The sequence below is a fragment of the Dipteris shenzhenensis genome, chromosome 6, assembly GCF_047967505.1.
Source record: "Dipteris shenzhenensis isolate YYH24624 ecotype China chromosome 6, Dip_SZ_1.0, whole genome shotgun sequence".
Lineage (NCBI taxonomy): Eukaryota > Viridiplantae > Streptophyta > Polypodiopsida > Gleicheniales > Dipteridaceae > Dipteris > Dipteris shenzhenensis.
This window is the reverse complement of record NC_141601.1, coordinates 38,379,375-38,403,658: the sequence shown is the minus strand read 5'-3', so window position 1 is coordinate 38,403,658 and position 24,284 is coordinate 38,379,375. Positions and strand designations below refer to the sequence as shown.

General features: G+C 46.8%; 1 protein-coding gene and 1 pseudogene across 1 annotated transcript in view; both read right to left on the bottom strand.

The window, feature by feature from the left end:
• Positions 1–24,284, bottom strand: part of LOC147901147 (polyribonucleotide nucleotidyltransferase) — a 276,757-nt gene that overhangs the window by 176,501 nt on the left and 75,972 nt on the right. The window contains exon 4 of the mRNA XM_087375929.1: positions 23,635–23,790. Within this exon, the coding sequence (XP_087232055.1) occupies positions 23,635–23,790 (156 nt within the window). The remainder of the gene's footprint in view (positions 1–23,634; positions 23,791–24,284) is intronic.
• On the bottom strand, positions 4,820–7,892 carry LOC147901148 (uncharacterized; annotated as a pseudogene).

Here is a 24,284-nt window from a genome sequence, read left to right as displayed (position 1 = left end):
GAAAAATCACTCTGAAACCTGAAGTAGCAATTGCTGAAATTGAAATCAGGTTGACTTCAATTCCAGCACAAAAAGAACATTTGTCAGAGTGATAGGATGGCTTGAAATGGATGTGAGTTGCACATCTCCAACTCCTTTTACAGCATATGAAGCATTATTAGCACATGTAACAGTCCCCCCTTGAGGTGCATCAGCTAAAGAATGAAACAACTGTCTGCAAGATGTGACATGCTTGGAAGCACCACTATCAAAGTACCAAGCTAAAGAATGAAACAACTGTCTGCAAGATGTGACATGCTTGGGAGCACCACTATCAAAGTACCAGGACTGAGCATCATTAGCAGTAAAGAATGCACCAGCTTTGGATGGATCAAATGAGCAATGGACAGCCCATGCCCAATCATCCTGAAGAGCATGTGCATGTGAAGCATCTTCTCACCTATGGGATTCAATAGCATGTGAGGCATTAACTGTCAATCCTGCTTTCTTTTTCTCTGAAGCAATTGACTTCCTGCATTCTGCAATGTCATGTCCAGGCTTGCGACAATAGTTGCATCTTTTCTTCTTTGACTTATCTGCTGTATTTTTAGATGCATGGGAGGAATTGCAGCTGCTATGCGCAGATTTAGGCTTGCCCATAGGCTTAGAAACCTTGCCTTCTCCTGTCTGCTGTGGAGCAAATGCATGATCAGGAATAATGGCTTGTCTATTAGCTCTACTTTGCTCTTCCTGCAAAAGCAAAGTAACTAGCTGATCAAAAGAATAGTGGTCTGGATTACCCATGGCCACTAATCGAACGGTTGTAGCAAACCCTTGATATGTATCTGGCAGTCCATTCAATGTGGTACTAGCAAGCTATGAATTTGGCACCACCACATCAATGTTGGCAAGCTGTTCCATGAGGTCCTTGACCTTTGTCAGGTATGCATCCATAGACTCACCTTCATTCATACTGACTTCCTGTAATTGCGTTCTCAAATATGCAATACGAGCTTCATTGCAAATCTGATAGAGAGAAGCCAATTTATCCCAAGCATCCTTTGCTGTCCTGCAAGACCGGATGTGTGGAATAATGATTCTCTTGCATGATAAAGCAATGCATGAATGTGCACTTGCATCTCTTGCATCCCATCTTGACTGTTCTTGAGTTGGAAGAGCAGCAGCAGGAATGCTAGAGGAAGAGGCATCAGGAGGAGTACCCCCTGCAGAAGGACCAGCAGTAGAGGCAACCACTATAGCATTGGCTGGCCTCAGATCAGCCCCACAAACAATATTCCACAAATGCTTTGCAACAAGAATATGTTTCATGAGATAAGACCACATCGGATAGTTGGTGCCATCCAACTTATCATCTTCACGAAGAACTCCAAATAAATCTTGATTGTTCCCAGCCATAGCAAATATGATACCCTGAAAAAGACCTAAAAACCCAAAAGCCTCAAGGCTATCACTGCAAAAAGCTGGCTGTCCAAAAAATGACAGCAAATTTCTGACCCAAATCAAAGGGCAAATGCAGATCTAACCCAAATGTGACTGTGACAGGCAATGTTCACTGCAAAAACAACAAATCTGGCAAAAGCCCCAAATTTATTGAGGGCAAATAGGCCAAAAAGAGGGCAAATACAGAAAAGCCCCAAATTTTGCTGGAATTTTTGCAAATGTGACCCAATGTATGAAGATTTGACTCAATGTCCTGCAAAAGTGACTCAATGCATAGCTTCAAGGCTTGAAAAAGCAAAAGTATGAGTTACTGTCCCAAACTCAAAAGTATGAGTTACTGCTCAGTTAAAATTAAGCTTCCAACACAAAAGCCCTAAATTTTTGTTGACCAAATTTCGGATCAAGTACAACTGTACGGATGTCAGTACCGTGCTTGTATGGAACAGAGTACGATAGTTGTACGAAACTGTACGGTAGCCTGGTACGTGCACACGTGACTATACGGAGAAGCAGTACGGAGTATGCACGATGTATGGATCAGGTACGACGCAGTGTACTGAATGCAGGTGTACGGCGATGCAAGTATCCGTACGTGAAAGTACGGAATGCAATGTACGGCGACACATATATCCGTATGTGATAGTACAGAACGCAATGTACGGTGACGCAGATATCCGTACGTGACAGTACGGACGTCTGGTGTGCAGGCTGTACGGTGGCGTAGGTACCACGTAGTACGGCTGTACGTCGATAGTACGGAACACACAAGGGTACGGGAACCTTGGACAGCAGTTGGAGAGCCTTGAACAAGCTGGAGCAGGAACAACCAGCAAAGGAGCAGACTTCCAATGAACGATAGAGGGCGGCTCAAAGGGGCTGAGGAGAGCTGGAAGACAAGTGTAGAACTCAGCTCTGATACCACTGTAGGATCGGATAGAAGAGAGAGAGTGTAGGTAGCAAAGGGGTCGCAGAAGAACACCCGTCACGTCAAACTTGGATTATCCAAAACTAAAGAGTACAAGGTACAAGTACCTACACCTAGGACTAAGTGTCCTATGTGGCCTAAAAGACACTAACACTATAAGTGTCTTTATTTATGCCTACAAGGCACATACCATGGCCTATAGGGCATCATTAGAACCACCAGAGGATGGCCTACAAACGTGCGATTAGATGGTTGCCCATGATGTGCGATTAGATAGTTGCTCATGATGTGCGATTAGATGGTTTCTCGGTCATCAGAAAATTCTAACAGTTTGATATGTTCTTACAGTCTATCTCCAACTTAATGCTAATCTGAGCACAACTCTCCATATGTACATGTGTGCAAAGGTTCATGGACACACTTTGCCATAAATTGATTCCCAAAGAAATCTAATGCTATGGACCAAATTGGATTGTGTTAAAATGCTTCAGTAACCAATAAAATTTTGTTCAATGTAAGAAGACCATCAACTTCGTATTAAACTGCCCATGGTTGACACGTACGATCACGTTCAATGCGTGCCGTTTGATATTAGTGCGGTACTAAACAAACTAAAAAATCTTAGGTGTACGTCCAATGGTACGTTCAATACACAAAAAAAAAAGGGATATTTTAGAGTTTTAGAGTAAGTTGAAACACAAACATTCTTGAAAGTTGAAACACAAACATTCTAGAATCTAGATGTTGCATAGGTGCAATTTGCAAAACTTAAAAGACCGAAGATATATCATGATTCGTGACATAAAGTAGTGAGTACAAAAAGGGGGACCAAGGTCTAATATGGATGGAAAAAGTTTTACAAAAACCTTTACTACTACAGGCAAGAGCCTAGGGCCTAGGTGTTGGAATGGTCACCTCCCCATCTGTAAGCCCCCATATGAGGAAAGCATGGGGGAGGGAGACCTAGGGCAGTACCCCACAGAAAAAGAGAGGAAGGGGCTGCCACATGGACAGCATCATGGCTGTCATGAGGGCAGCACACCTAGAGGAGACCCCGGACAGGTGGCGCAACTGTACGAAGCAGTACGGAGGGTGTGCAGACCCGGGACAAGTGGCGCGCAGCTGTATGGAGCAGTACGGAGGATGTACAGACCCGGGACAGGTGGCACGCAGCTGTACGGAGAAGTACAGGGCTGGATGAGGCCTAGTGGAGCAGCAAAAGAGGCTGCCATGAGGCTGGGCCCTTGCCTTGATAAGAGGGCCAAGGCCCTAGAAGTGTGGGCCCAAAAGGCCCCGGGTTGTGAGCCCTTATAGGGCTGGACCAGCCACAGTCTGGTCAGCCAGTTTGCTGCAGGCTGGTCGGTTTTTTGTCAGCCCCCCTTGGGGCCTATAAAAGGAGAGGCTTTGGGCCTAACATCCAACATTCAGCCAGAGCAGGAGCAGACAGGAGCAGCCAGAAGCCACTCCTTTGGGCTTCACACACAGGGGGTGAAGGAGAGTGGAAGATGAGCTGCAGACTGAGTTCCCTAGAGGCTGGACCTTGGCTGTCTTCTAGGGCAGCAAGGTGTTGTGATCATCATATTCTCTGGAGCACCCAACCACCAGCAGATTGAAGCAGCAGGAGGACCTTCCTTGGGCCTACATCCAGGAGGTGAAGGAGGCACATAGAAGCTGCAGACAAAGCTGAGAAAGGGCTGCCTACCTAGGCTGATCTACAGGCAGTAAGGTAGAGAGAACCATTCTGGACGGAAAGTCTACAGACGCTCGAGGTGGAGCATGCGGGCTCGAGTCTAGAGATAGCCAGCAGATAGGAGAAGTACCTTATGGTAAGATCAGAGGACCACACCATTGGTGGGACTCTAGATCTATCTCTTTTGTATTGTGTTCATAGTTTTGAACGGAAATATATTATTTTGGTGGTTTCTCTATCTGGCTGGTTCATTGTCTATTGATGAGTCTGCACATCTATTTTATGCACATAAGTTAAGAAGTTTGTGATTCCACATCCCACACCACACTGTGTGAGCTCCTGGGCATTACTATCAGTCTTCCGCTGTGCATACCCTCTGTTGGGTAATTTTTTTTTAACACTAGGCCCTAGGTCCTAGCCTCTAGGTACTCCCATCATTGTCAAATCCAAGACTATGATCACTCTCACTAGAGGATGATGAGGATCCATGAGACCCCTCACCATAGTCACCCTCACTAAGAACATTCATCATACCCTGACTCTCTAGCCACAGGGGTGTCCTCAGCAACGGATGTGGTTGATATGCTCCCGGAGCCGTGCCTCACATAGGTTTAGGGAGTTGATGGCACGGATGTCCTAATACGGGCTGTGGATGCTCTGCTACCACAAGTGCCACCAACTGGAGTGGTGACCCTTCTCCCAATGCGAGTGCGTGACACTCATCCATCTATCTCCTCTAGCTCCAAGTAGAGGTCCCTGAAAATCTAGTCCTGCTCTGGATCGCGCTCTCTGGTAACACTTTTAAGCTTATCTGCCGATAGCTTGCACTCATCCACATTTACCTGAAAATTTGACGTGTGGACTGTAGTTAGAACTTCCTAGTATGGAAAGCAAAAATGAGTTTACAATATAGGAAGTTGAAAAGTCTACCTGTCTAGCCATAGGCATCTCATGCATATTGCGCAACATACGTAAGTTAGAGCAACAATAAATAAGCCGCTCCAATTGTTTTGTGCTAAGCTTGTTGCATATCTTTGTGTGAATAAGAGAGTAGGTAGACCAATTCCGCTCACACGCACGAGAGGAGCAATCCTAATCTACATCAAGATTCAAACATTAATGTTAAGTAAACGATTTCAAGATTGAAGAGCCTAGAGGTATGAATTTATATATTAGAGTGTAACATGTTCTAGCTTTAGATTTCTAATTACTTGTGTAAGAACCCTCATAGCTACTTTTTGTAGATGGGGCAATTGGTACCCAAAAGACTCCCACCAAAAAAGAGGTTTGACCAAGGAGTCCCTCTTCCAACACACGGTAGAAGCAAATCCGGTTCCCCTTTGGTCATTGTAGTTAATAAGTTCTTGAAGAAATGCACCATGCTTGTCCTCATGCAAGGCTTTAGGAAGATATGCATCTCTATCAGAGGCCAACTCTGAGTCCGTAAAGAGAGAGGGGGCTTTGAAAGCGGGATGCATGAGGGCAGCAAAACCATGGATGGGTCATTTCATCCACTTCCACCTCTTGTTGACATGAAAGAGGATATCATCCCGCTTTGGTGTGGTATTCAAGATATCACTAATATCCAAGCATAATGATAAGTTAGAGTCTAGACTCAAGAGATTATTAATTAACATTCAAAATCAAAGAAACAAGATTCGATATTAGGATTGTAGGTTTATAAGTTACCATGACGGACTAATATCCGTATCTAGAACGGTGGAGGTGCTAATCTCGACAATGGCTTCTTTCATGAAGTGATGGAGAAGCCCCAAAGTAGCCCCCTCCATGTCCAACATGCGTAATACCTTGTACAAGGGTGTAATGGCAATGACAATGGCCTTCACCCCTTGCCAAAAAGACTCTCTTAAGCAAAGCCGCTGAATGTCTTTCGCATCTTGTTGAGTTGCATTCGACTCTCCTTCAAGCCATTCTTTATATTCATCGGACACGACCGTCTTTTGGAGCTTGTTTTGAACATCATAGAGCCGCTCAAGAAGTAGCCACATAGCAGCAAATCGTGTCTTTGATGGCTTGTTGAGCTCCAAGTCGGAGTAGATGCAAAAGATGGCAAGAAGCTTATTTTTGGAGTTGATGAAGCTCACAATGGAGCAAGCATCACTCACAATGGTCTTTACCCAAGGCAATTTACCAATGTCCTCCATGAGAAGGTTAAGGCAATGACTAGCACATGGAGTCCAAACTATTGCGGCAAACTCCCCTTCAAGCATGCAACCCATGGACCTACAATTGGAGGCATTATCCATTACGACTTGCACCACATTTGGGGGACCAACCTACATGACAAGTTTCAGCTTGTAAGATTCAAGAAGAAGAAGTAGATTTACTTATGGAGATCAAAAAATATAAGAAGCTAGCTGCTACATGACTCTCGAGTCTCAACTTACCTCAAGTATAGCATCCCGAATGTGACGATAGATAAAGGAGGCGGTGGTTTTTCTTCCCTTCTCTCCTCCATCCACAACCCGCAAGAAGTATGTGCCAGGAGGGCAAGAGACAAGAATGTTGATGATGCCTCTCTTCTTTCTATCATACGATCCGTCGGAGAGAATGGAGCATCCATACTTAGCCCACCCAACATGCACGGGCTCGAGAGATGTGTTGATTCTCTCCCTCTCTTCATCTAGATTCTTGGTACGCATGTCATTGTAGCTACCTCCATCCCACCCTTCACATAGACCAACCGAGGCTATGGCTTTCACTATTCTTCGCCACCGGTCACATCGAAGCACATGGAAAGAGAGATTGCACTCAATGATGGTGCGTGCAATCTCTATTTCAGCTTGTCTTTGTCGCTCCTTCAAGAATGACAATGGACCGGAGAGGCCACCCGTGGCTTGGGCAAGAGTGGCTTGCCTCCTCCTTGGTATCATTTGTCTTCGTTCTCTTTGATGCCGTACCGGAGGACATAGTAGCCCCAGCGGAGGCAACGGAGACGGATTGAGAGACCTCATCCTCCACTTCGGATGAGGAATTTGTTGGGATATCTCAAGGTGTATGCCTCAGGCACACCTTATGTTTCTATGTGTGAGTGCTAGAGGCACAGTTAGGTGCCCACAAGCACAGTTAGGTGGTGGAAAAGCCACATAGGATGATTGAGTGAATCTAGGAGCAGATTGAGGAGATGATTGTGTAGCTTTGAGGTCATCAGTGATGTCAGTGACCTTGTATGAGGTGCCTACTTAAGGACCTCTTTCTTCTTCATTCTATAAGCAAGTATTCTGATTTTGTGTCAACTCTACTCTTTCCTTTCAGTGTTCCAACATGGTATCAGAGCCATTTGATCCTCCTTGAGCCCTAGTTAGGTGCCACATCATCATCTTCTTCTTCACCTTCATCTTCCACCTTCCCTTCCAAAGTCGATTTTGGAAGTGAAAGTTCTCTTCAAACCTGCATTCTCAGCATCTCATCCTTCAGGAGAGTCTTCCCAAGGGCAGGGCGAATCTGCAGAACAAGCTACACGACTTATCTCGCCATCTTCTGGGCGGCATTGTCTCAGGAAGCCGCGACGATCTTTTTCCTGGTTCTCACTGTGGAGAGCTACATTGTCGATTTCCTCTCAGAGGGAGCTGGGCGACATCACGACCTCCCTGCTCATCAAGTCTGAGCTCTTTTGGAGCAGTATTCGGGTAGTTCTCGTCGAAAAACCAGTCAATATTTCCTCTACAATGCTGGGCGACGTGGCCGTTTTTTGCGCGAATCCTTTCTGAGGGAGAAGCTCTACCTATTTACCTTCCTCTCCAGTATAAAAGCCCTCTGAATTCCGACCTTTGCATAACGATTTGAAGCAGATTTCTGAGTTGCCTCTTTGGCCATGAAAGCTTGACTATGCAAGTCTAAGTTTGACCTTGGACAGTCAAAGTTTGACTGATAGTTTGACCAAGATTTATTTTCAGTCTGCTATGCTCATTTTTCTAGCATCTACTTGGTCATTTCTTGCTTAGACATCTTGCATTTCAAGATTGTTACTCTTTGAAAAGACTACCTTCATTTTCATTTTTCAACCTGTCAAGGTTGTGGGCCATGTGGAGTAGAGCTTTTTGGATATAGGAAGGTATCTAGACCTAACCCAGATCACATTCCCTTGGGCTCTTGGAGAGAATTTGAATTTGTGAAGAGAAATAGCACAAGAAATCGTTCACTGCCCTGAGCTGCTGCTCCTCCCCGTTCCCCTGCTGCTCCCCCTCCCTCAGCCCGTCTCTCTCCCCCCTCAGCCTGTCCCTAGCCCCTCCCTGCTGCTCCCCCCCCTCCCCCCCTGCTGCTCCGCCCCCTCCCCCCCTGCCTGTCCCTCGCTCCCTCCCTCTGCTGTCCCGCCCCCTCTCCCTGCTGTCCCGCCCCCTCTCCCTGCCTCCGTCCCCTCCCCCCTGCTGCTCCGCCCCCTCTCCCTGCCTCCGCCCCCTCCCCCCTGCTGCTCCCCCCTGCCCCCTGCTGTCCCGCCCCCTCTCCCTGCCTCCGCCCCCTCCCCCCTGCTGCTCCGCCCCCTCTCCCTGCCTCCGCCCCCTCCCCCCTGCTGCTCCCCCTCTCCCCCTTGCCTCCGCCCCTTCCCCCCTGCTGCTCCGCTCCCTCTCCCTGCCTCCGCCCCCTCCCCCTTGCTGTCCCGCCCCCTCCCCTGCTGTCCCGCCCCCTCCCTGCTTGCTCTCCCGCCCCCTCTCTTCCTCTCACTCCTCCCTTTCTTCTCCTCTCCTTTCCCCTCCCTCCCTCTCAGCTTGCCCCTCTCCCCTCTCAGCCCCAGCCCCTCTCCTCCTTCCCTCCCCTTCCCCCCTGCTTCCTCTTAGCCTCCTTTCCCCTCCCTTGCCCCTCGCAGCTTTTTTGGAACGGAAGGAGCTTTTTTTTTTCTGTTCGAGTCGGCCTCCTCACCTTGATTGGCGATGGATTCCCCGTCAGCCAATCCTACTCCATCTCCACCGGCCGCGAAAACTATCACTTTCTCGAAAGACGAGTTGCAGCAGCTCAAGAAGGATGTAGAGATTGAGTGCTCTACCACTTTGCTAGCACGCATCTTCGGGTCTCACCCTTCCAGATCCCAAGCCAGAGACTGGATGCTTGCGGCTCTCCCCCCAGACCTCGCTCCTCGATTGGTAGATGTTCGCCTTCTGGGACGAGGTTTTTTCCAGGTTGTTTTTGACACTCCAGAGGCTGCGAGCACTGTGCTCAAGGCCGAGTTTTTACACCTGGGACACAGAAAGATCTTCTTTGAAGCCTTTCACCTTGGTTTCGACCCAGTAGAGGCAGATAAGAAGTTCTTCTCGCTCTTCATCAGGTTCCCCGGGCTTCCCCAGGTTTACCATCGACTTCTTTCTGTTATTGGGGAGCATTTTGGCGCAGTTGCTGAGATCCCACCCCTCCCTGGGTTGCCATTGACTGCAGCAGAGGCAACCAAGGCTGATGGGGTTCCTAGAGTTAGGGTCCTTTGCAAGGATCCTAACCTCGAGATGGACCACGTCATGATACAGCGCCCGGATGGTTCCTTTTTTCGCCAGAGAGTGGAGATTTCAGGCAGGCAGGACCAGTGCAGGATTTGCAGGACCTCGGGACACTTTGCCAGGGATTGTCCCAGGAAGAAGAAAAGGCCTAAGAAGCCCTCTGGTACAGCTACCGCCTCAGGGCATCGACAGGGGGGACAGGGGGGGGGATTAGACCCGGCACTTGCCCCTAGACCTCGACAGAGGGGTGGTACAGGTCCAGCTCCTGCTCCTCGTTCTTCACGTGGCGGTCCTGCTCAGTCAGGTGGTGGTACAGGTCCAGTACCTATTCCTCGGCCTCGTCAGGGAGGTGGTACAGGTCCTTCGCCTGCTCCTCGACCCCCACCTCCCTCAGGCACACGCGACGCTTTACAGTGGGTTCCAGTACGTGTGCAGGTCCCTCCTTCAGTTCACGAGGATACCTTAGTAGACTCTGCTTCACCTCGAGCTGTCCTTCCTGTCTCACCTTGCATAGTCCGAGACGCTGAAGCTTCGACCTCCTCCCCAGTTGCAGCTTCTTCCTTAGATCCAGCACTGCCAGATGTTCCTCTTGAGGACGGAGAGATTTCCGCGACTGGGCAGACACCGGGTAGAGAGCCTTCCTCACTCCCTCCCTTGGACAGGGGGAAGCTACACTGTTGATCCTCTTCCCTCACAAGGGATCCTTCGTACTCCGGTGTCTGGATTGCTCCACAGGAACTCGTTTTCAGCCTTGGCAGAGAGTTCAGATTTCCCAGAGGAGGAGTTTGTGCCCGCTACTTTTGGGGAGCCAGTGGTTGGATTTCCTATTGACAGGGCTTCTTCTTCAGGTGCCAGGATTCTTTCCCCTATTGACTTTCCTCCACTGGGTTCCTTCCCTCCTTCCTCGAGCAGGAGGTCTCCCCCTGTTGAGGGGTTTGTTTCCGCCACTAGGTCGGGTAAGGTGTTCCACTCTACATCCTCCCGTCGATGAGGATTATCAGTTGGAACATACAGGGCCTAGGTGGCATCCCACATCGCCGCCGTAGACAGCTGATCCGGGATCAGCTACATCCAGGTGTTACTGGGGGTCCCATTGATATATTATTTATTCAAGAGCACAAGCTGGATTAGAGATTGTGCCAAGTCAGGCAAGTTGCTTTCAGGACATACTTTTTGGTCGCCTGCATTGGGCACTAGGGGTGGCACTACTATTTCAGTTTCGCATTCGGTTCTCCCCTTAGTTGTTGGGCACGGAGTCATTATCCCCTCTAGAGCTCAGTGGATTATTCTTTTGATTGGAGGGCGTAAGGTTGGCTTCCTCAACCTATATGCCTCCAACATTAGAGGGGAACGTGTCCTTATGTGGAAGACTTTGCTCTCCTGGGCCCCCATTGTGGATTCTTGGGTGATTGGAGGTGACTTTAACATGGTCGAGTTACCTTCAGACAAAAAAGGGGGTAGAGAAGGCAGACTTCACTCTTTGGAGAGAGCAGCTTGGGATGCCTTCCTTTTCCATTTCTGTGGCAGAGATACTTGGTGTGATGATGCCTTTCTTATTCAGCCACAGTCCCTCCTGTTCTCTTGGTCGAACAGGAGGCAACAGATGCCTATTCATGCACGCATTGACAGATTTTATGTAGATGACTGGGCACTAGACAGAGGTGGATCGGTATGCATTGCTGCGGGGGTTTCCACCTCAGACCATTTCCCTGTTGTTCTGGCTATCTCAGAGCCTCACTTGAGAGGCCGATCTCCCAGCATCAGGATTCCAGATGCCTTTTACACAGAGGAGGACCTTACAGAGGCAGCCCTACGGATATGGTTTGCTCATGTCCAGGGAGGGCAGCCACATCCTTCACATTTAGCCGCTGCCCTCTCTGGTATTAGCGACTTTTACTGCTCAGTTGCTTCTACCAGAAGACGAGATATTCTCAGACGTGAGATTGGTGTTCGCCAGCAGTTAGCAGCTTTGCAGAGGGAAGAGCAGAAATGGCCTTCAGATGCTTGGATTCAGGAGCGCCTTGCTGCAGCGAGGGCTCATCTGCAGTTATTGCTTGATCAGAGAGCAGAGTATGCCTTTCATGCACGGGAGTCCTTCTGGATTCAGATGGGTGGTAGAGTCAATAAACACTTTTTCTCTACTCTTGGCCCTAGACATAGTAGAGAGAGTGTATCTCAGCTTATTGACTCACATGGGGTTTTACAGACAGAGCCAGATGACGTCTTACGCATAGCTTCAGATTTCTATGCCACCCTCCTTACTGCTGATCCTGAGACACACGATATAGAGGATGCTAGACAGGCTATTTGGCAGAGTATCCCAGTGTTGGTGAATCCGGATATGCAGGTTCTACTTGACGCACCTTTCACCAACACAGAGTTCAGGACTGCACTTTCAGCCCTTCACAAGGGCAAGTGCCCAGGTTTAGATGGCCTCACCCCGTCTTTTTTCATTGCATTTTGGGATATGATTGGAGACTATATTACTTCAGCCATGCAGGCCATTTGGGACTCTGGCGAGATGCCTGAATCGCTTACAGAGGGCCTCATCCACCTTATCCCAAAAGGAGGTAGCAGAAATTTATTGTCCCAGTGGAGGCCTATCACACTTCTGGGGACTTGTTACAAGATTCTGGCCAAGGCTATCAGCCTCCGATTGCAGCCACTTCTCCCTGATCTTATCCACGACACTCAGACGGGATTTGTGCATGGCAGAAGTATTTTTGATAACATTTTTTCTTTCTGGGAAGCTTCAGAGTGGGCCATGCAGAGTGGCCAGAATCTTGCCATTCTACTGTTGGATTTTGAAAAAGCTTATGACAGAGTAGATTGGAGTTTTTTGGAGGGCACCCTTCTACGCTTTGGATTCACTGATGTTTGGATCAGAGGTGTTTCCTCTTTGTACAGATCAGCCCATAGCCAGGTACTTATTGGTGGGGTAAGGGGTGAGAGATTTCAGATTTCGAGATCAGTCCGTCAGGGATGCCCCCTTGCTCCTTTCCTTTTTTTATTCGTGGCCGAAGCTATGAGCATCTATGTTAGATCTCAAGCTGACATCTTTGGGCTGAGACTTCCTATCAGAAGAGAAGAGGAGCTGCTTGACAGTGAGTTGGCTGATGACACAGCGATTTATTTGGATGCCTCTCCACAGACATTGACTTCTTTCAGGACAGCATTGGATTTATTTTGCTTGGCGGCAGGGGCGCAGATAAATTGGCATAAATCCAATGGCTTTTGGATCAGTGATGAGGACACTCCAGTTTGGGGACTTGACATAAGGTTCACTTGGGTTCAGAGGGGTGTGCCTATCAGGTATTTGGGCTGCCAGGTCGGCTTGGGTATTTCTACCACGCAGCAGTTTGCTCCCGTGTTGGAGAGCATCAGAAGGAAGCTTCTCTTTTGGAGCTCAGCCAAGCTGGATCTTGCCTCTAGAGTTGTGGTGGTCAACCAGGTCCTCTTGGCCGCGGCCTGGTTTATTTGTTCATGTTGGTGCCGTTCTAGGGACTGCATCATTCAGCTCAGAAGACCGATCAGGAACTTTCTCTGGAGTGGGCTTGATGGCACAGCAGATGCCTTAGCCAGAGTGGCTTGGGAGACCCTCATCCTCCCTACACAGGATGGGGGTCTCAATATTATTGATCCAGATTTACAGTGCAGAGCCTTACTTTGGAAGATAGTGGTGCGAGGACTTATGCCAGGACAGGAACCGTGGAAGGACTTTCTTATCAGCAGCATACAGAGGTGCACACCTTCCTCAGGAGGAGACTGGATGAGCAGTGTTAGATGGATCTTCACCTCAGCACACCTCAGATCACCTTCATCCCCTCTCATGGTTGCCATTCTGAAAGCTTGGACTAGTTTCAGAAGCTCTCTTCGGAGGATTCCTCCTTCCTCCCGGGAAGAGATTGATAGGCAGCCCATCATGTGGAACGACAGTATTTTAGATGATCGTGGCAGACCTCTGGGTGCCTCACCCTACATGCAGTGGGCCAGGTGGGAGAGGGGACCTGCTTCTTCTTTAGGATCTTGGAAAGCCTTCCGTAGGCTTCCAGAGGAAACCAAGTCAAGGTTGACAGGACATCTCAGAGGGAGTGCAGGGAGGATCTTGCAGATTGAGACAGCCCTTCCAGAGGCTTGGATAGACACAGATGATTTGCCTCTCACTACCTCCACTTGGGCAGGTACTTTCTCGAGAGGCGGGGTTCCACTTCAGGTCTTAGCCTTCCGAGATGCACAGGAGGATGCTTTGGTTTTCAGTGTCCAGGATGGTGGCAGATTGCTCAGATCTACAGATGATATATTGCTTGAGTCTGCTTTTCAGCCTATCAGGGTCGTAGGCCTTTTGATGCAGGGATCAGATTCAGAGTGGTTCTTAGACCCTGACCCCCAGTTACTCTCCACCGGGTCTTGGAGACTTTGGCTCTATGGAGGAGTTCCCATCAGGTATTTACAGTGGGACCCCGGAGAGTGGGAGTGGATTGACGCGGGGCATCGAGAGAAGACCATCCCCTTCTTTCATTACACGGTCAGTAATGCCAGGAGATTTCAGCTCAGTAGTAGAGGCTGGAGACCCTCCAGAGTTCCTCATTGGGAGACTTTTGGTATTACTGCAGATCAGCAGAGGTACTTTTGGAGGAGGCTCTGGAAATCCCACAGGAATAGAAAGATCACTATCTTCTTTTGGCTTTCTATTCATGGAGGGATTGCAGTGAACCTTTGGAGGTCCAGATTCGGAGCCGACCCTACTTGCCCTCGTTGCCTTTCTGCTTCGGAGTCTATTCAGCATTGCTTATGGGATTGCAGACAGGCGAGATTGATTTGGATGGGGATAGCCAGGATCTTCAGTCACTTTGCCCATTCCCCACTCTTTATGACTTGGGGCTCGGTGGCTTGGCTTTCTCTTACAGGACCTCAGGTTTTCTATGAGGGACTTGACTCCTCCCGGGCCATTTCGGTTCGACGTCATCGGGTTGAGCTCTGCTCGTTGGATGTGGTTCCACACCGTCCTTTTACAGCTGTACATGCCTCTGTGGATACTTCTTGGGAGATTATAGCGAGCATAGCAGCCTGGCATATATGGAGATCCAGATGCACAGAGGCTATGGAGGGTACTCAGGTTCATCTCTCGCACACATTGGCTAGTATCTGGACAGACATCGTACACATTCTGATGGCCGTATGGACGGGTATGCAGGGGGACTCCCGTGCAGCCTCAGCTAGGAGGGTTTCTTTCTTCAGGGAATGGAAGGATTCTCCTTTCTTCTCTGAATCTACTACAGGGTTGAGATGGCACTTTCAGCCTCAGCCTTGGTTTCTTTCCACCTCACTCTGAGGGGGTTTTTTATTATCCTCATGATTTCATGATGTATTCCGCTTTGAGCTTGCTCTCGCGGGTTTTTGTTCTTACTTAATAGAAGTCTTTTTCATGAAAAAAAAAAAAAAAAGACTACCTTTTATTGCTCATATTTCACCTGTAAGAGAGAAGACACTACCCAATACTTGGGTTAGAGCCTCTCATGGCTTGCTTATGCCAAATATGTAAAAAGCCAAAACATCAAGCAATGTCTTGTTATGCTACAAAGGATGAAAATGCCAATTTGACTTCCTTGTTGAAGATTGCCAAAACAATGGTTGCCAAAAAGGAAGCAAATACAGAGATCTACACTCTCATGGCACTTTTATTTGACTCCAAGTACAAGAAAAAGATGAAGGTCAGATACCTAAGATATGCTTCTCTACACAACTATGGAGATGACAAGATAATTGTTCTCATGAAGGATATGACTTTTAGATCCACTTGTTCTATCATAGTACCATCTTATAAGGCACTAGACACTGCCCATGTGGTAAGACCTTGCCTTGACATGGATATTTTGCCTCCACAAGATGAGGCATCCCATGAAGATTATGCATTTTAAATCATCTCTATGTATGCTCCAGATCTCTCTTTTTATGTCAAGGTACTCAACCTGGATAGTCCTCCAAAATGAATGAAAATAAACTATTGTGTTTTGTGTGTTTTGTAAACACCTCTGGTCACTTTATGATGTAGGCCATGTGTATGTTTTGTTCCATGGTACCTCCTGCAGACATTGTGTGCATGTACATGCAGGGGAGATAACCATTGGAAGGTCTTTCTGTATCCCTTTCTGTTTACCTTACACCCAAGGGAACCCTTGCTAGCATGAGAACCTAGCCATAGATTTATCCTTGACCACCATGAGATGGCATGAGAAACTATGAGACTAGATGTATCCTTGACATAGCCTGAGGCATTTCCTTGGGGAGGGGTTTGTTGGGATATCTCAAGGTGTATGCCTCAGGCACACCTTATGTTTCTATGTGTGAGTGCTAGAGGCACAGTTAGGTGCCCACAAGCACAGTTAGGTGGTGGAAAAGCCACATAGGATGATTGAGTGAATCTAGGAGCAGATTGAGGAGATGATTGTGGAGCTTTGAGGTCATCAGTAATGTCAGTGACCTTGTATGAGGTGCCTACTTAAGGACCTCTTTCTTCTTCATTCTATAAGCAAGTATTCTGATTTTGTGTCAACTCTACTCTTTCCTTTCAGTGTTCCAACAGAATTATCCGGGCACACCATCTCCTCTAATGCCATAGAGGTCTTCTTCCTTCGCTTCAAGGGTAAGTACTTTTGACAACAATCTTGAAAAATGTCATTGGGAATTCCCGTGCATGGTCCGCATTGCCCACCCAACTTACACAAACGGATAAGAAGACAGGTCACACCACTAGTTTGGGCCTTGGGACAATACTTGCAACTCCACTTACAAACATTGGACTTCTCTTTCACTCTCTCAAAGTAAGCACAATGCAAGGAAAAGGCCTCATGAATAGTTGGTGGCATTGCGGGCAACGCGAGAGAGAGAGAGAGAGAGAGAGAGAGAGAGATGAGTAGGGAGAAGGACAAAGAGGCTTGAATCTTGATGCTTGGAGAAAGGGAGAGAGATGGAGATGGAGAGGGAGAGAGATGGAAATGGAGAGGAGCTTGATGGAGAGGGAGAAAGAGGGAGACGGAGAGGGAGCTTGATGGAGGGGCCCAAGGGAGATGGAGAGGAGCTTGATGGAGAGGGAGAGAGAGAGAGAGAGATGGAAAGGGAGCTTGATTGTGAGGCCCAAGGGAGATGGAGAGGAGCTTGATGGAGAAAGAAAGAAAGAAAGAAAGTTTATTAAAGTCTTCGGGAGACCGTGAAGGTCTATGAGACTAAAGACAACTGATACAATGAGCATAACGGTGGCGGTCTCAAAACGGGCCAGCCAACCGTTTCTACAAAACAGAGGTTATGAAGGACGTCTAGTCCTGATACAAAAAATATGTGTCTACCTCCAGATGATACAAAAAAGAAGGGGGGGGCACCAAAATGGGACAGAGGGGGGAGATACAATATATATGCGCAGGTGGTGATCGTTAGAGACCAATTATAGAAGGGCCGTCAAATGGGAGGCCGGAAAAAACCCTGTGATAGATGATTGGCCTCTGACGTCACGCGGCCTACGTCGAGCTCGGTCGTCGGGGGTGGCGGGTGGCCCTGTGGATGAGGGCAACGGTAACCCCGGTGGGGCGGGCAGAGAGCAGAGACGAGATGTCATGGACCCGGATGTGTGAGTCTGTTCGCTGGCGCAGCTGTCGTGGCTCTGGCTCTGGCTCACGTCCGCGTCGTTGGCTAGACTAAGGAGAGGTATCGCGTGTCTGGAAGAAATCAGTGATGGGCCACTGGGTGTCCTCACGCTGTGTGTGCTGCTCGTGTCGCCGTGCTCGGAGAGAGGTATCTCGGTGGCGAGTCATCTCATGTAAGAAAGCGGCTAGGCATCGCTGATCTGGGAATTGCAGCATGTGTGGGAGGGGGCCGAATCCATCGCGGAAGAGGCAGTGGTACCGGCCTCGAATGGCATAATAGATAGGACATCTGAAAGCAAAGTGCTCCTCCGACTCGATCTCCTACAAGTCGCAAAGTGGGCAAAGGCGGCCCTCTCGTGGAGAGGGGGAGAGAGAGAGATGGAGAGGAAGCTTGATGGAGAGGCCCAAGGGAGATGGAGAGAAGCTTGATGGAGAGGGAGATGGAGATGGAGGGGGAGCTTGATGGAGAGGGAGAGGGGGATGGAGATGGAGGGGGAGCTTGATGGAGAGGCTCGAGGGAGATGGAGAGAGAACTTGATGGAGAGAGAGAGCTTGAAGAAGAGGGAGCTTGATGGAGATGGAGATTGATGGAGATGGAGAAGTGATGGAGAAGGGAGATTGATGGAGAGAGAGAGCTTGAAGAAGAGGGAGCTTGATGGAGATGGAGATTGATGGAGATGGAGAAGTGATGGAGAAGGGGGGGATGAAGAGGGAGGGGGAGCTTGATGGAGAGGGAGGGGGAGAGGAGAGAAAGAGGGAGATGGAGATGGAGGTGGAGAGGAGAGAGGGAGAGGGAGAGGGAGATGGAGAGGGAGGGAGAGGGAGAGGGAGAGGGAGAGGGAGAGGGAGAGGAGGCGGGCTGCTTGATGGCTAGGGAGATGGAGAGGCAAGAGTGCTTGGTGGAGAGGGGGAGGGGTAGGAGGGGTATATATGCAGGTTTGGAGGAGAGGCTGGCCCCAACAGTCAAAAACAGGCAGAAAACGGTCAAAAAAGGGTCAAAAAACGAAAACCCTAATCGGCCAAAACCCTAAAAAACAGGCGATCATACGGAATGTACGAAACGTTCCATACGTTGAACGTAGGCAACCCTGAAACTGCCTATATAGGGCTTCTCAAGCACAACCATTGTTAGACAAGAGGATACACTAGCAACTTCTAGTGTGATCGCTCTAAGAACTCGCACACTATCTTGAATTTTGCTTCATCTTTCTCCTTTATACTAATGCCATATTTGGACCTATGTTTTGCCAAGCTGGATGATTAGTATTGTGGGTGATTCCATGTTAATACTAATATTGCTAGTGTTACTGATGTTAGCATAGCTGGATCGGTATGTATTTATATCAAGCCTAATTGTGTTGGGACAAGTGGTGTGATGATTCATCAATTGATTGTTGTAACTAGCACAATTGGCAGCTTGAGTACAAATGATAAGTTGGATAGCAAGGAATGGAGATGGTGAAGATGATTGATCGAAGTATCAAATGGTTAGCAAAGACCATGGAATAATTCATTTCATCAATTGTCAATGAGGGCATATCAAGTCCTGTGGCATTTTAAGCTCGTGGAGCTATGTTGAGAAATCCCTCCAATTGGAAAAAGGGATACTTCTAGATGTACTATGATTGCCTCCTTTCTTTTTGAATTAAAATATTATAAATACTCCAAATTGGAAGCAAGAGCCACCATAGGGGGAGAACATGGGAGCCCATGCTAAGTCATTCTCTTCTCTTTCTCTTGTTCCCTTCTCTTTGTTCATGATTCTTGCTAATTCACAAATTTGTGATTACTTGCTATGGATAATATTCTATTTTTAGCTGTGATGACTATGGCAAAGTATACCATAGGGTTGCACTGGACGCGGTGGGGGTTCTAGTGAATGCTTTGCGTGGTTTAGCTGGGGATGCCTAACTAAACTGTAATTTGTCATGCTAGATGGTCAGTATTCTGGGTGATTCTAGGTTAACACTGATGCGCTAGTGATACTGGTGTTGCGTTTGATTATTGTACTTTGAGCGCAATTATATTGGGATTGATTGATTCAAAAATTCATTCAATTGATTGTTAAAACTAATGTGATTGCGGCTTGAGTACAGGTTATGGAGCTAATAAAGAGGATTGGAGTTAGTGCAAGGCTATCGATTGAAATGTTGCACAGCACATATACTACATGGCCATGAGCCAATTTTTGTACCTCCTTAATATGGGCAATATTTTTTGTTAGAAGACATAAATCATTTTCCGATAAATCAAGCCCAAAGAGGCTATGTAATGAAGGTTTACACAAGACAAACATGGGAAAGATGAATTGCATTTGAAAAATACGAGTGATAAAGTCTATTTGAAATTTGGGGGAGATGAGATGTGTTTCGAAAAGCCTTTGAATAATGACTCAAACTGGGCTTGATGGCATTCCGCTATAGAATGTGATTGTAAGTGAGTTGCAAGATCCTACTACGTGGGTCCCGAGCAAGTTCAGATTGAATCTCCAAAAGTGCTCCCACCTGTGTGCTTTTTTGGTAGTAGAAACTTGGCCACTTCAAAGTGCAAGTGCAGAGTGTATGACCTTATCTTGCATATACCCTTCAAGGATATGACAACACTAACCGTAGAGGAAGATCAAGGGCTCAAGGGTAAAATTCACAAGATCTTATAAAAAGCAATGGAAATCAACAATCGAAAGGAAAGAAAGGCACTATTCATATTAGGTAGCTGTTTTGTAAGGAATTTGGCCATAATATAAACATCTGCTCTCACATACAAATCCACACACACACATACTTGAGCATTCATTTATACAAAGTCTTTGTACTGAGTTTCTGTCGGCACTCCATGTGAGAGAAGGGTGAGTGAGAGAGAGCAAGAGAGAGTGAGAGCTGGAAGCTTGGAAGCTGAAAGCTGAGTTGCAATAGTAGAGTGTGAAGAGTACAACTCAATGAGAGAAAGATACGGTTTTGTCCTAGTGACAAAACCTTAGTAGTCACTAACCATAGTTAGTGAACTAACTGCGGTTAGGGGGAAAAACCTCTTAAAGAGGGAAAAGTGCTCCTAACTAGCTTATTATATTACATTGGTCACTGCTGAATTATATCCATAATTCTAACACCCCCCTGTAGTGCCAATGTCATGTACAAGGCTGATCAATCACCAAACGGATATAAGTTCAAGGCACTGCGAAATGCCTCAAACTTTTCACGTGGTAGTGCTTTGGTGAAAATATCTGCAACGTTGTCATGTGTGGACACAAAGATCATACTGATCTCTCCTGCATGCAACTTCTCTCTGACGTAGTGATAGTGAACCTCAATGTGCTTCGTGCGAGCATGAAACACTGGATTCTTTGCCACTGCAATAGCACTCTAACTATCAGTGAGAATTGGAGAGGGACCCTCCAAAGACAGATGAAGATCAGCAAATAGACGTCGCAGCTAGACACATTCAACTGTTGCTGTGAAAGCTGCCCTGTACTCAGCTTCACATGATGAGGTAGCCACTGTAGATTGTTTCTTGCTCAGCCAGGAAATGAGGAATGATAAATCTTTTCACTGAAAGAGAGATGCATGACAAAGCTAAGGCATCCCGTGAATCCCATCTCTTCTGCTTTGGAGTAGTGACAGTAGCTGCACCAACAACTTGTCCTGCAGCTGCACCCTGTGCACGACCTCTTGCACCTCCTTGCTGGGGAGGGGTAGCAGGTGCAATATCTGCTGGTCGGATCTCATCCCCATTGACATAATCCCATAAATTGCGAGAAATCAGAATATTGCGTACCATGAAACTCCAGAGAGAGTAGTTGGTACCATCCAACTTGTCTTCCTGTGAAAGACCACCGAACTAGAAGTCATTCTGATTTTGATGGGCCATATCTGAGAAAGAGATTGAAGTAGATACAAAGCTGAATTCCCTTACTGGGAATGAAATGCACAACTCCCAAAAAACACAGCCAAGCACGGGCTGTAAATGCAACTTAGATTTCTGTACTTGCACTGTCAGAAATCTGTCCAAGCATCAAAAACTCTCCAGAATCTGCCAAAAGTGCTGCAAAACACTCCAAGAAAGGCAGTATGAACTGAAAACTCTAGAACTTGCTCTCCCAACACAAAAGCCCCAATTTGTGGCTTGAAATTGCAACCAGAAAGGGGCAGATTTACTAAAAGCCCCAAATCTGCAATTTCTGAACAAAAGCCCCAAATTTCAGACTAGATCTGCAGATCTATCTGCAAAAGCCCCAAATCTGTAATGTGTCTGTCAAAGCTCCAAATGTATTTCCAAAAATACAGCCAAACAATGGCTATCTGCAAACAAAGCCTGCCCAAAAACTAACTGCTCGAGTACCTGCAGAAGTAAAACTCTGCATAGAATGCCTGCAGCAAAAGTGTACGGACAGTGAGCTGACAGTACGGAACTGTCAGTGTACGGAACTGTCAGGTACGGAATTCGTACGTTGTATGGATCACCGTACGAATGTACAGAGTACGGACGACGAGGCTGTACGGCGGCAAGGTACGGCGAGCAGATCTGTACGGCGCACAGGTACAGTACGGTGCTGGTCGACGAGCAGATCTGTACGGAGTACGGACGACGAGCAGATGTGTAGAAACCACGTGCAGGTTCCGTACAGTCGTACGGACTGTACGGACAATATGTGTTGCAGCGAAGCTAAGTTGCAGCTGGAGCTCACGGGCTAGGCTGGAGCTAGAGGCGAGAAGCAGAGAGCAGGGTCAACCCGCTCTGATACCAAATGTGAGAGAAGGGTGAGTGAGAGAGAGCAAGAGAGAGCGAGAGCTGGAAGCTTAGACGCTGAAAGCTGAGTTGCAATAGTAGATTGTGAAGAGTATAACTCAATGAGAGAGAGATAAGGTTTTGTCCTAGTGACAAAACCTTAGTAGTCACTAACCATAGTTAGTGAACTAACTGCGGTTAGGGGAAAAACCTCTTAAAGAGGGAAAAGTGCCCCTAACTAGCTTATTATATTACATTGGTCACTGCTGAATTATATCTATAATTCTAACACTCCAGAGGTGAAGGGCAGACTAAGCCATGACAAAGGCTAACACTAAAGGAGAAGGCTAATAAAAAAGTAGTCCAAAATCTCTTCATTCAAGCTACAACTGCTTGTGAAGACTAAATGATTTCATTTGATTCTCTCCCAGGCGAGCATCTAAATCTACCTGATAGGGCAATGCACCACTCAAGATAGAAAGAATTATCGCAATACCAGCAGATTGCAACATGGACGAAAACTTCACAAGGTGAAATTTGCATGTCCGCTAATACAAGCTTCCCCAATTCCAAGATCGTGAACGATATCATACTCATTCACTAAGCCGAAGATCACATGGATGCAAGCAACTACCGGACTCCTGTGTTGTGCCAATTGATGGCCGAGGTATATGGGTCAGCTCTTAAGATACACATCATTGAGTACACTTAGAGAGTGAACATGCAAGCGATTAAGCAAGGAGGCTTCAAATGAGACCAATCCACACTAGACCACATCTTCACCCTTATAGCCATCATAGAGGAGACCAAAATAGAAGAGTATATTGCTGCTTTGTGGATTCCAGAAGGCCTTCAATTCAGAACCACACACCTGCCTCATTGCATAAATCCGGCCTTAGATCTCCCACAAGATGTTACATGGGCAATCGTGGCTGTATATGAGAGTTACAAGCAAAGTAGGCATGACACAGGGACAATCAGCGCAGGTAAGCAACTACATTGGGGTGGAATAGGGATGTCCCCTATCCCCCATCCTATTTGGTACGTACAATGATGAGCTGACCTCTTTTGTCGATACACCAGGAGAAGAAAGCTCAACTTTAGCATAAATTGCCATACTTACATTGCTAAATGACGACGGTGATGTTCAAATCTCTGACACACCAGGGGGAACTACACATGCATTTGACAACACTGTAGACCTTTTATAAGAGTCAAGACATGAAGGTCAACTTGAGTTCATAATCTTTAATACCAATGACGCTCAGCATGAACACAAGACATTCATAATTGCAAACAGTTTAAGCGTACATATAACTACATTTCATCGTATAAGATGATAGTGTAGGAACTACAATAGTAAATTCATTCATACACACTACACGTCACATTATAAAAATGGCTCCGAAATCTTTGCCTTAGTTGCAAGGAGGGGATTCCGAAGGCAAGGCTACTGCACATGGCTGCACTCTGAATAAAGGCACACCCATCATGGACGTTAGATGGAATACTAGTAGATTTATAATACAATGACTCTTAAGATGCTGACCATATTCAGTGTGTATCATATCAGAGGATAGTGAATTTGCTGCAAAGAACAATAACCCTGGCACTAGCAAGTCATGTACTAGTGAAATTCAAAGAAAATAAACAGACTTGTGATTGCTCCCTTTTCTTTTCTTACACTAAAAAAGCATGTTATCTTTATTTAAAGGTCAACCAAACAAAGTCAGAACACTGATCACATCAATGAAGAACAAATTTTGTGAGACAAACCTGGCTTTCATAATAATATCCTTTCGGAAATAGCGGTCTTATAGATCGATCTATAATCCGACTAACCAATAGCTCACGTTCCTTCGGTGCACCTTCTCTACGCATGAAATTGTTGGGAATTTTCCCTTGTGCATATTGTTTTTCCCTATAATCCACCTTTTTTCAAAAGCCAGTGTCACTCCTTTAGTCCAAAATCATCCCACACCTCCCAAAAAAAAAGACAAACACATAAATACCTCTCTCTCTCTCTCTCTCTCTCTCTCTCTCTCTCTCTCACACACACACACACACAAACACACACACTTTTTTTTTATAGTAAAATCCAGTGCAGTATATTTATATTCTCATAAATTTACAAGATGGGAAGTCTCCAAAATGGAGAGTATCCCAAAGATCAGAAACATAAAAAGAAAAGCTCTATGCAAGAAGCATGTATATCACCCTCATGGCTGGCATCATATAAGGATTGCCGCAATGAGGCTCGGAAAGATTCATATGACTTGTGAATCTGCCGACCCAAGTATGCCAAATTATGCTCACTCCAGATTGTCCAAAGAGCCCAATATCTCACCCATGAGAGAAATAGTGAGTATTGAGACAAAGACCTCATAAATCTACCAAATAACCAAAAATGTTTCCCAAATCTGTGA